The sequence below is a fragment of the Eriocheir sinensis genome, chromosome 37 (genome assembly GCF_024679095.1).
Source record: "Eriocheir sinensis breed Jianghai 21 chromosome 37, ASM2467909v1, whole genome shotgun sequence".
Taxonomy (NCBI): Eukaryota; Metazoa; Arthropoda; class Malacostraca; order Decapoda; family Varunidae; genus Eriocheir; species Eriocheir sinensis.
In genome coordinates, this window is record NC_066545.1 from 15,683,975 (window position 1) to 15,695,325 (window position 11,351).

The window sequence follows — 11,351 nt, forward strand, 5'->3', positions numbered from 1 at the left end:
GGAAAGATGTGAGTATATTTTGAGTGAACTATCTTTTCCTCCTCCTCCTCCTCCTCCTCCTCCTCCTCCTCCTTCTCCCTCTTTTTCTGTATAGAGGTAAGATCTTCGAGTGGGCTGGGTTCTCTCTCTCTCTCTCTCCTAGACCCTATCCCCCCTTCTCTCTTTCTCCTTCTCTCTCTCTCTCTCTCTCTGGCTCTGAATACACTCCAAGCAGTTCTCGGCAGTGGAGCGCGGCCAACCCCTCCACGCGACGTCAAGATATATTGCTGAAGGGGGAAGGGTGGCGCATGGGGGCGGAGAGGGGGGGGGGGGTGACCTGCTCCCGACTCATACGCCTGACCCTGATCTGTATATCTATTTATCTATCTTCTCTTCCCTCGCTCCCTCCCCTTCTCCCCACCCATCCTTCCCCTTCCCTTCCCTTCCCTTCCCCTCCCTTCCCCTTTTGCATCGCTCTGCACTACCCTCTCGATGGTTACTGGGCAAAGGCTGTGAGTTGGGTTGCTTTGGTTGGGTTGGGATGATTGGGTGATGAGTTGGGTTGGGTTGGGTATGGTTGGGTTTGGTTGGGTTAGGTTGGGTTGGGTTGGGTTGGGTTGGGAGGGGCTGGGTTGGGTTGGTTTAGCTTGCTGGTTAGGATAGGTTGGGTTGGGAGGGGCTGGGTTGGGTTGGGTTGGGCTGGCTGGCTGGGTGGAGTATTGGCTGGATGTTTTATGTTCCGGCAAAACAGGGACAAGAGCCAAGGCTGTGTGTATGTGTGTGTGTGTGTGTGTGTGTGTGTCCTGTCTCCACTCAGCGACGCCAAGAACGTTCCTCTGTTGTCACTGCTCGGCCGCAATGGGATAGGGAACTTCCATCATTATTACCAGTAGCAGCTTTTTTTATATTTATGCCGCCTATAGCGCTTTATGGACTGCCCCAGCTTGGTAGTGACGCGGGCTAATTTTATTTATAGTGGGTGTCGCGATGCTGCCCCCTGTTGCTCCTCTTAACCGAAGTCGCTGAAGTTAAGGTTGATTGAGGACCCGGGACAGCATGTGGGTAATCTTCCGCTACTCGCCAATGGCTTAAAATTAGTATATTCCGGTGGGGACTCGAACTTGGTCCACGACAGTTCATCACACCCGCACGCTAACCACTCAGCCACCGTCTCTCCAAGCAGTGATAGTAGTTGTAGAAGACACGGTTTAAGTCAGTTTATTATTTCCGATTGGGGCAGAATGAGCCTGATGTCCTTCAATGCCTCAAAAACTCAATTTCTCCACCTATCAACTCGACACAATCTTCCAAACACCTTGCCCCTATTCTTAGACAACACTAATCTTTCAGGGGTGGACTCGTGGACTTGGTATCATTGCTTGGGTGAGAGGACTGATTTTAATAAGTAGCAGAGAGAAAGAAATAGTAGCAGCGTTGCCAAATTGTCGTACTCATCGCATTTCATTTTCGTAATTGCTGACCGATAACTATAACAACAAAGAACGAAAAACATCAAGATTCAACAGTTTTAGCACTAATTTTGATTATCTCACGTTACTTGTGTAGGTACGAGAGTTTGAGGCATAGAAATGATAGATACGATATGTGGTTAATACGATAATTTGGCAACGCGAGTAGTCTGATGCATGACACCCCCGCACAGTAAATTAAGGCTCCCAGCGGCCCTCGATCGTGATGCGTTTGACTAATGACACTTGATAGGACGCCGACGGTGGGTGAGTCGCGTCCACAGGCAGGTCAGGGCGCGGGGCTCGAACTTTGAACCATGAGGCGGGCGTGCGAGGGTTCCTGACTCCTGCTCCATATAGGCCTTAATTGTAGTGGTGTTTGATTGTTTATATAGAGTGTTTGGCGATGTGTTTTTTTATAGTGTTTGAAAGAAGAATCCAATACTCTTAGGTTAGAAGAGAGAGAGAGAGAGAGAGAGAGAGAGAGAGAGAGAGAGAGAGAGAGAGAGAGAGAGAGAGAGAGAGAGAGAGAGAGAGAGAGAGAGAGAGGGGAGTTTGTTGTGCTTGGCGTGTGAATGAGGGGAGGAAGAGGAAGGAAGGAAGGAAGGGAGGAAGGAAGGAAGGGAAGGGAGGAAGGAAGGAAGGAAGGAAGGGAGGGAAGGGAGGAGTTTCAAGGAGGAAGGGGGATGGAAAAGGCTAGGAAGGAAGGGGAAGTGAAGAGAGGTTGGGGAAGGGAAGGGAAGGGAAGGGAAAAAAAGGGAAGGGGGAGAAGAAGGAAAAGAAGGGAAAAAAAGAAAGAAGGAAGGAGGAGGAGGAGGAGGAGGAGGAGGAGGAGAAAAAATGAGAGAGAGAGAGAGAGAGAGAGAGAGAGGCATATGCGTAGTCAGACCATGGGAGTCACCTTTCTCTCTCTCTCTCAATGTCGATTTTTTTACTTTATTTGCGTCAAAAAGAAAAAAAGAAGGACTGAAAAAGTGGAGATCCTTGGAGAAATTAAGAACGGAGGAGGAGGAAGAGGAGAAGGAGGAGGAGGAAGAAGAGGAGGAGGAGGAGGAGGAGGAGGAGGCAGGCGATTCATTGTTTGTGTTTGTTAAGCAAGGGATGAGAGAGAGAGAGAGAGAGAGAGAGAGAGAGAGAGAGAGAGAGAGAGAGAGAGAGAGAGAGAGACGGGAAGCCATATTTAAAGCACTATCAATAACATCGTACAATCATCACTTCTTAATTCTTGTTTGCCGTCATTCTTTTCCTTCGCTTTTCTTTCTTTCATCCATCTTTCTCACACACACAACGTCTTCACTTTTCCTTCTCCTTCTCCTTCTCCTTCTTCTTCTTCTCCTTCTTCTTCTTCTCCTTCTTCTTCTTCTTCTTCTCTTTTTTGCTGTTGTCTCATTCATGTCTCTCTCACGTTCTTCTTTTGTTCCACTTAACACACACACACACACACACACACACACGATTGTATACGTGTCCAAAACGTGATCAGGCCGTGGCGGTGAATTACACAGCTCTTTCCCTCTCTCTACAAGTTCCTTCAACACCCCAAACACACTCTTTTTTTATCATCTTCCTCGGTCACCCACTTCTCTCCTCCTCTTCTTTCTCTTCCTTTCATTCTCCTTCCATCATTCTGGGACACCTTTTTTTGTCCGCTGGCTATCCTTCTCCTCGTTCTCCTACCCCCCCACCCTCCACCCCCCTTTGTGTGTGTGTGTGTGTGTAGAAAAACCAGCCAATGTTTGCTTGTCACACACACGCAGACTTCTGAGGGCGAGAGCAATGCACCAGTCTGCCCTTCAACCCTCAGTTTTCTCTCGTTGACCCTCACCATTTAACTCTCTCTCTCTCTCTCTCTCTCTCTCACACACACACACATACACACTGATAGACAGAGAGATGGATAGGCAGAGATAGACAGATGGATGGATAGATAAATAGACAGTTAGCCTTCTTATCCTTCAACCTCTTCCGTTATAATTCATTTTGGGGGTTAAGAAAACACAAGAATTGATCATAAGGAACTCTGTGTTATTCTGTCTCTCTTTGCAATCAACTAACTCTCCTCCTCTTTTCTCATTTGCTTCAAGGATAAGAAGAAGAGTCGATAGGTTGGCACAGTGTGGTTTTATGTATAGCAGTTCCCTAATGCCTCAAGAATTCATCGTATAAACTGTACAAGAAAAGTTACACCATATATTTCATTGACCGGCATTCTTAAACACTCTCGGAACTCACAGCAACCATTCTCAAAGGCTGTAAAGGAGATTAGTCAGATTCTCATGAGTGGGGTAGCAGTGCAGAGGACTTGTCGAACTATCACTGGGCTCGTAAAACTACCCACCATGGAGATATTAACACAACCGCTGCGAAAGCCTTATCAAATGTGGGTGTGTGAGGCTTAATTGTATCCTCATATGCTTTCCGTTCTAACAGCAACAATTTCCGAAGGCCACAATTTTCATGTTTGTGGTTTAGATGCCTTGTCGAACTATCACTGGGCTCGTAAAACTACCCACCATGGAGATATCAACACAACCGCTGCGAAAGCCTTATCAAATGTGGGTGTGTGAGGCTTAATTGTATTCTCATATGCTTTCCGTTCTAACAGCAACAATTTCCGAAAGCCACAATTTTCATGTTTGTGGTTTAGATGCCTTGTCGAACTATCACTGGGCTCGTAAAACTACCCACCATGGAGATATCAACACAACCGCTGCGAAAGCCTTATCAAATGTGGGTGTGTGAGGCTTAATTGTATTCTCATATGCTTTCCGTTCTAACAGCAACAATTTCCGAAGGCCACAATTTTCATGTTTGTGGTTTAGATGCCTTGTCGAACTATCACTGGACTCGTAAAACTTTCCACCATGGAAAAACGAACACGACGTCTACGAAAGCCTTATCAGATGTGGACATATAAGGCTTGTTTTCTTGGATGCTTTCGGTTCTCACAACAATTAAAGCCTTGTCAAAGTATCATTAAGCTCGTAAAACTACCCACCATGGAAATACGAACACGACATCTACGAAAGCCTTATCACATGTGGGCATAAGGCTTGTTTTCTTAGATCCTTTCCGTTCTCACAACAACTAAAGCCTTGTCAAAGTATCATTAAGCTCGTAAAACTACCCACCATGGAAATACTACTAACACAACCTCTGCGAAAGCCTCATCAGTTGTGGGTGTGTGAGCTCCAAAATGTTTAAGAATACAGGCATTTTTGTCATACAGTGCATCATCTCGCCTTAGCTGCATTTCCACGGATAGGGTACTCATTCCATGCATATACCAGACCCGTATCCACATCATACAAAGTGCCATACATGTTTTCATATTAAAATCAACGCCTTTCAGTTTTTGAGGATTTGCACCAGCTTTTCCAAACATCATATTAGTATCTATTCACAGTTATGTGGCTAGTTTAGTTTTTTAATTCCTCTTTTGGGACATAGTTGGTTGAAGTGTTAGATTTTCACAAAGTTGACATATTACAAACTCAGTCGTGAAGTGATATATAGAAAAATCAACAAATCTAACTGACCTCGCCTTGAAAAAACAGATTATAAAAACAACTTAGCCACACTAATTTTAACCCAGTAGCAGCGGGGATCATGTTTCTTAATGGTCCCTCTAAGCGAGAAAAATGAGAAAAAATCACCCTCATTTCATAATATATATCAAAGCATTTGTGATCAGATTATGTATCATCTATTTTGGCCCGTCGCTGCTACACGGTAAAGCTACAAATTTGGCCCGTCGCTGCTACTGGGTTAACAAAGACAAGTACGGCGTTTGAAAATTCAGGTGTGTGTGTGTGTGTGTGTGTGTAGCTGCATCAGACAGTCTCTCTTTCTTTTCTTGAGGGTACAGCTCCATCACAGACAGTCTCTCTTTCCTATCTTGAGGGTACAGCTCCATCACAGACAGTCTCTCTTTCCTATCTTGAGGGTACAGCTCCATCACAGACAGTCTCTCTTTCCTATCTTGAGGGTGTAGCTGCATCACAGACATTCTTTCCTATCTTGAGGGCGTCTATCAAGAATGAATGTGTAGAAAAAACCTACCATAGCCTGGACTCCAATCTAGGCCCTTGGTTTTGAGCTTGGCCTTCTTATACCTAACCACCGGAGACATAAAAAAGGAGTCTGGTCACATTCATCACAGGGAGCGTGTCATTACCGAAGACAGTAGTTGGATATAGGCACCTTAGATACACATTTTAGATAACCTGTGTAGTTGTAGTAGTAGTAGTCATAGTAGTCATAGTAGTAGTAGTAGTAGTAAAGCTGGAGCCTGACCTATATAACACAGCAGTCAAGAAATGGAGTCTTGTTGTTGAATGTAGAAATGAATATTATTGAATTCCCTTTTGTTATGGAGATTAACATTATCGATACATCACTGAATTCGCTTTCCTGCTTAAGATTAAAATTGTTAGTCAGTCAGTCAGTTAAATTCTCTTTCATTTGGGGATTAAAATTGTAAGTCAGTCAGTCGGTCCCTTAATTCTCTTTTGCTCTGGAGATTAACATTTTCGATAAGTTAGTGAATTCGCTTTATTGCTTGAGATTAAAAATGTCAGTCAGTCATTCAGTTAAATTCTCTTTTGTTTGGGGATTAAAATTGTCAGTCAGTCAGTCAGTTAAATTCTCTTTTGTTTGGGGATTAAAATTGTCAGTCAGTCAGTCAGTTAAATTCTCTTTTGTTTGGGGATTAAAATTGTAAAATCATCGTAAAATTATCGCTTTATAATTCCTTCATCCCTGCCACTGCTGCTTGACTCCTTAATCCAGTATCGATAAGTATTTCCTTCCAATATATATAAAAAAGTAGCTACCTATAGTATATACTGTTACTACTAATGCCCTAAGAGGTATATGTTCCTGTACAATAGGGAGACCTCCTTATATGATTTACAGATTGGAGTGGGAAGCCGTGATACACTGTTTGTACTTGTGGAAAAGTCTGAATATTTAACATCCCTCTGCGGCAAAGTCTAGAGGGATGACCTTTACCAGATACATACTTTTCGAGGGGTTTGATTCATGCCATTCAATGTATCGGAGCCTCAGAGGGGATCAGATCAACTCTCACATGGTATTGACACTTACACAAGCACCTCTGAACCCAAGTCGAGAGAGATGACCTTTGCCAGATACATACTTTTCTAGGGGTTTAATATATGCCACTCAATGTATCAGGGCCTCAGAGGGGATCAGATCAACTCTCACATGGTATTGACACTTACACAAGCACCTCTGAATCCAAGTCGAGAGAGATGGCCTTTACCAGATACATACTTTTCTAGGAGTTTAATATATGCCACTCAATGTATCAGGGCCTCATAGGGGATCAGATCAACTTTCACAGGGTACGGACTCTTACACAAGCACCTCTGAATCGAAGTCTAGAGGGATGATTTTTACAATACTAACTTTTCTAGGGCTTTAATATATGGCACCCAATGTATCAGCCTCAGAGGGGATCAGTTTACACGGCACTGACTCTTCCACAAGCACACACAGTATATCGATAAGTGTGAGGAAACGACTTATATATGTCATCAATATACTCTAGCACAGCCATGGTTTTCTACAGTAATGATGAGCTTCCTCGGCGCTTCCCAAACTCCCATGAGCCTTAGCGTACAGCGGAACAAAGATATAGATACAAAACGTTCCCCGTCATTCACCGAGACACAGACGGAAGGTGGACCTCTAGTGGTGACCTTCAGGAAATCATGCGTCAGTCACCCTTAGCAGGTTCTTTTGTTCTTAGGGGGCTTTTTTGTTTTTATTTATGCCCCTTGAGCTTGTTTCCTTTACTGTAAAAAAAGTTATACCCCTCATATGCCACAGGGGACCAACAGGGCATTTTGGTAAGAGGGGGAACAAGAGGCCTATTAAAAAAAGGGTTGTCTTTCATATGCCACAAGGGACAAGGGCATTTTCATAAGGGGAACAAGAGGCCTATAAAAAAAAGGGTTGTGTCTTTCATATGCCACAAGGAACCAGGGCATTTTCATAAGGGGAAAAAAGAGGCCTATAAAAAAAAGGGGTTGTGTCTTTCATATGCCACAAGGAACCAGGGCATTTTATTTAGAGGGGAACAAGAGACCTGTCAATAAAAGGTCATGTCTCTCATATGCCACAAGGGACCAGGGCATTTTATTTAGAGGGGAACAAGAGACCTGTCAATAAAAGGTCATGTCTCTCATATGCCACAAGGGACCAGGGCATTTTATTAAGAGGGGAACAAGAGACCTGTCAATAAAAGGTCATGTCTCTCATATGCCACAAGGGACCAGGGCATTTTATTAAGAGGGGGAACAAAAGGCCTTCATACCCCACACATGCCCTATAAAGGCTCGGCCACAGCAGTCTGCATCGTCTTGTCAGTGCGCCATACGACCACTGTAGTTGCAGCGCCATGACTATATACCCCAAGACAGTCAATCAGCTTGCCGGTGGATATTAGTGTTGGCCGGGCAGCCTTGGGGGGCGTACAGGCTGGGGTGTTGCTGGGCTGACCTCGGCTTGTTAGCGCATGCTGTGTGTGCCGCCGCGGCAGCCTCGTTTTGTCAGTACATATTAGGGTTGTGTTGGGGCGGCCTTGTGGGTCAGTACATGTTGGGGTTGTGCTGGGGCGCTGCCGTGTAGGTGACCCCCACCCCCCCCTGGATGATGTGTGGCTGCCCCCCCGGCCCCGCCTCGGTCTGGGCGCTGACAGTGCTGTGCGTGGGGATGAACTGCTGCATGTTGTGCTGCGCTGGGAAGTTCGCCGTCTGCGTGCCGGCCGACTGCACCGCTCCCCCCGAGGACACAGGCAGGGAGATGAGGTTGGACATGTGGCTCAGGGAGAGGTAGTAGGAGGGCATGTGGCCCCCCATGGAGTGGAGGTTCAAGGGGAGGGCCTGCGGCTGCTCCCCAACTTGGCCGCCCCCGTTGCCCCCAGTCTGGAGGTTGAGGGGCTGCTGCTGTGGCTGTTGGGCTGCAGCGGGGTTGAAGGGCGCCCCGGTGTGCTGCAGCCCCAACACACTCAGCTGCAGGTTAGGCGGGAGGGTGTGTGGCTGCTGTGGCCCCATGTAACCGGTCATTTGGGTGCCGGGAGCGGCCGTCATGGCCACACCCAGCGCCTGTGTGGGCACCTCGGCCAGCGTGGTGGTGTTGGCGGCGGCGGCGGCAGCTGCACGGGCGTTCTGGTTGTCTTGCGTGCGCTGCCGAGACCGTGACTTGCTTGGGGCCTTCTTCTTGGTTGTCTGCAGCGCCCCCGAGGCCTCCAGACTCTTGCGGAGGTCGGACAACTTTCTCTTCACCGTGTTGAAGTCCATCGATTTGAACTCCTCATGAAACACCTTGAAGTACAGCCACGACTTGACCTTGGCGTCGTAGTCCTTGATCACCTTGTCTGTTGGGAGAAGGTTGTTAAGTCCAGGGAGAAGTTGTCACTGGAAGATCAATGCAGTAGACCCGCCATTGAAAACGCTTTTGAAGAATTTCCTTATAACAGTCCTCAAGCTGACTCCACACACACACACACACACAAGAAAAAAAAAGTTCAACCAGTCCCAAATTGATAAATCTAATTGAAATAACACCTCTATCCAGCGCAACTTTCCTTGGTACCAGTCGCTTTAAGTAGAGGGTCAACTGTACTATATATCAATAAGTGTTCATTGTTCCTGTTTAATGGGAGGCAGGGGAAGGTTAAGTGTTTGGAACAGTAACCAGAGGAGGAACAATACGGCCGAAATTGACCTCTCTTTTGGCCACACGTCTAACTCATTTTTACAGGAGCAGTGATTTGCGGACTTTTTTTTTCTATTCATTATTGTTTTCTTTTTTTTTGCCCTTGAGTCAGTACCTAACCTAACCTTGATCTATTTCCTTTACTGCAAAAAATAAATAAATAAATAAATAAATAAAAATAACTTCCATTTCCCACTCTATCCTCTCCACCACAATCACTACCATACCACCCCACCCCACCCCACCACCACTACCATACCACCACGTAGGAAAAGGTAAAAGAAAAAAACTGAAGGAAGAAAAAATAGAAAAGTTGGAAGACTGGCAGAAAATGAGAAGAAAAAGAGAGCTGAAAGTGGTAAGTGGGTCAGGATGATAAAAGTCCACCCCTTCCACTACCACCACCACCACTACCATACCACCCCACCCCTTCTACCACCAGCACCACTCACCAGTCTCCATATCAATAGCCTCGGGTTCATACTGCTGCAGGAAGTTCTTGTGCAGCTTGGATATGTTGACGTCCGGGCCCTGGTTCTTCTCCGTCTTGATGTAGTCGCTGCCGTTGGGGCCCGAGAGCATTTTGAGGATGTGGTGCTTGATCAATGTCACCAGCTCTGGGGTCACCTGTAAGAGAGGTCAGCTGTCAGAGAATGTTTACGCCCAATGGTAGTGTACTGAATGTTTACGCCCGATGCTAGTGTACCGAGCAGGGGTGTCCTAACCTAACCTAACCTAATCTAGCTTAACCTAACCTAACTGTGTTGAAACCTCGACCCCAAATTATAATTCTGATTCAAATGAGGTCAAGGATTTACAAGGAGGGGTTGCAAGGTGGGGGTTATGATTGCAACCTCGACCCCGACTTCTAATTCAAGTGAGGTTAAGGATTTACAGGCAGGGGTTGCAAGGTTGGGGTTATGATTGGAACCTTGACTCCAGCCCGTTTCTAAGTTTGATTTGAGTGGCGTTAAGGACTTTACAGGGAGGGGTTGCAGGTTCCATCAATTCATATCCGGTATTGAGCCGACTGTTAGCTGTGGGCAGGGATGCAGAACCCGAGAAGGCAGGACTCTCAGCCACAATGATCGATGTATAATGAAGTGTATTTGTGATTTCTTGGTTATGATTTTTTTTATACAATTTGAATTCAGTTAACAAAGAGTGGATGAAGAGTGAGAATTTGCGGACGTATTAGAGGAAAACTGAGAGAAGGGCTAAACCATTGCGGCGACCCCAAATAGAAAAAAAACGTATGCGAAAAAGATAAATTTTTGAAGTTTTACACTAACTGAGAAGACATAAAGACACGAGCACGGAAGTTTGAGAAGGCGGCACCGATCAACATGTTACCCACATTTCAACTTTCCGCCGTCTCTCTTTGGGCGTGTCTGCTTCGATATGCCACCACTCCTACACATCACAAGCCACCGCATTGAGACGAGGTAAGTGCTATCTCTACGTCAACAGTTGTCGATAGCAAGTCGCGGGTAACGTTGTAAATATGATGCAGAATGGCTACTTTGCAATATAGGGTAAATAGTGCAATTGTGTAGTAGTTTATGTGTGAAAATCAAATTGGGCGCCGGAAGAACATGACGATATGCCTCAGTAAGGTTCTAATGTGTGCGTTTTTAGGTTCAGAGTACAGAAGAAGGTTTAAACTACCACTTAGGTCATAGTAGCTGTGTAGTATATGTCTGAAAATCAAATGAGTAGAGAATATTATCCATACTAGAGTAACTGAGAGCTTCGGCAAGTTTTCCAAATGGGGAACGACTTAACACATGATTTATCCTTCTTTCAAGAGAAAAGTGTCGTGACATTTCTCCTCCCAAAATTGACCTCTCTTTTGGCCACTCTTCTGAACTCTTTTATAGGGGCATTCAGCGGGCATTTTTCTCATCATTATTTTTTCCCCTTGAGCTGCTTTCTTTGCTGTAAAAATAAGAAGATATGCTTATTTGGACCAGGCATTCATGGTACGCTTATGAGGCGGGACAGAATTCCTCGGTCACTCCACCTTTTTGGGTCTGTTTCTGTGGCGGCCTCTGTTGTCGCGGGGAAAGAGGATGTTCTGCTCGTGCTTGATGCAAAGGGTTCGGATCTTCTTGTCCGATATGCCGTGGATGTTGGCAAAGGCTTTCTTGCACACCT

The 11,351-nt window shown here is 45.7% G+C and overlaps 1 protein-coding gene across 4 annotated transcripts in view; it reads right to left on the reverse strand.

The window, feature by feature from the left end:
* Positions 1-3,734: 3,734 nt before the first annotated feature.
* Positions 3,735-11,351, reverse strand: part of LOC127008381 (uncharacterized) — a 9,815-nt gene continuing 2,198 nt past the window's right edge. The window contains exons 3-6 of one of the 4 annotated variants that reach the window (XR_007761059.1): positions 11,218-11,349; positions 9,647-9,821; positions 7,710-8,853; positions 3,735-7,563 (exon numbers count right to left, since the gene is read on the reverse strand). Coding sequence is in view for 1 of the 4 variants with exons in the window: in XM_050880389.1 (XP_050736346.1) it covers positions 8,066-8,853; positions 9,647-9,821; positions 11,218-11,349 (1,095 nt within the window). In the remaining 3 variants the exon portion in view is untranslated. Of the gene's footprint in view, positions 8,854-9,646; positions 9,822-11,217; positions 11,350-11,351 lie in introns of all 4 variants that reach the window. The other 3 variants (XR_007761057.1, XR_007761058.1, XM_050880389.1) reach the window with 3 other exon arrangements.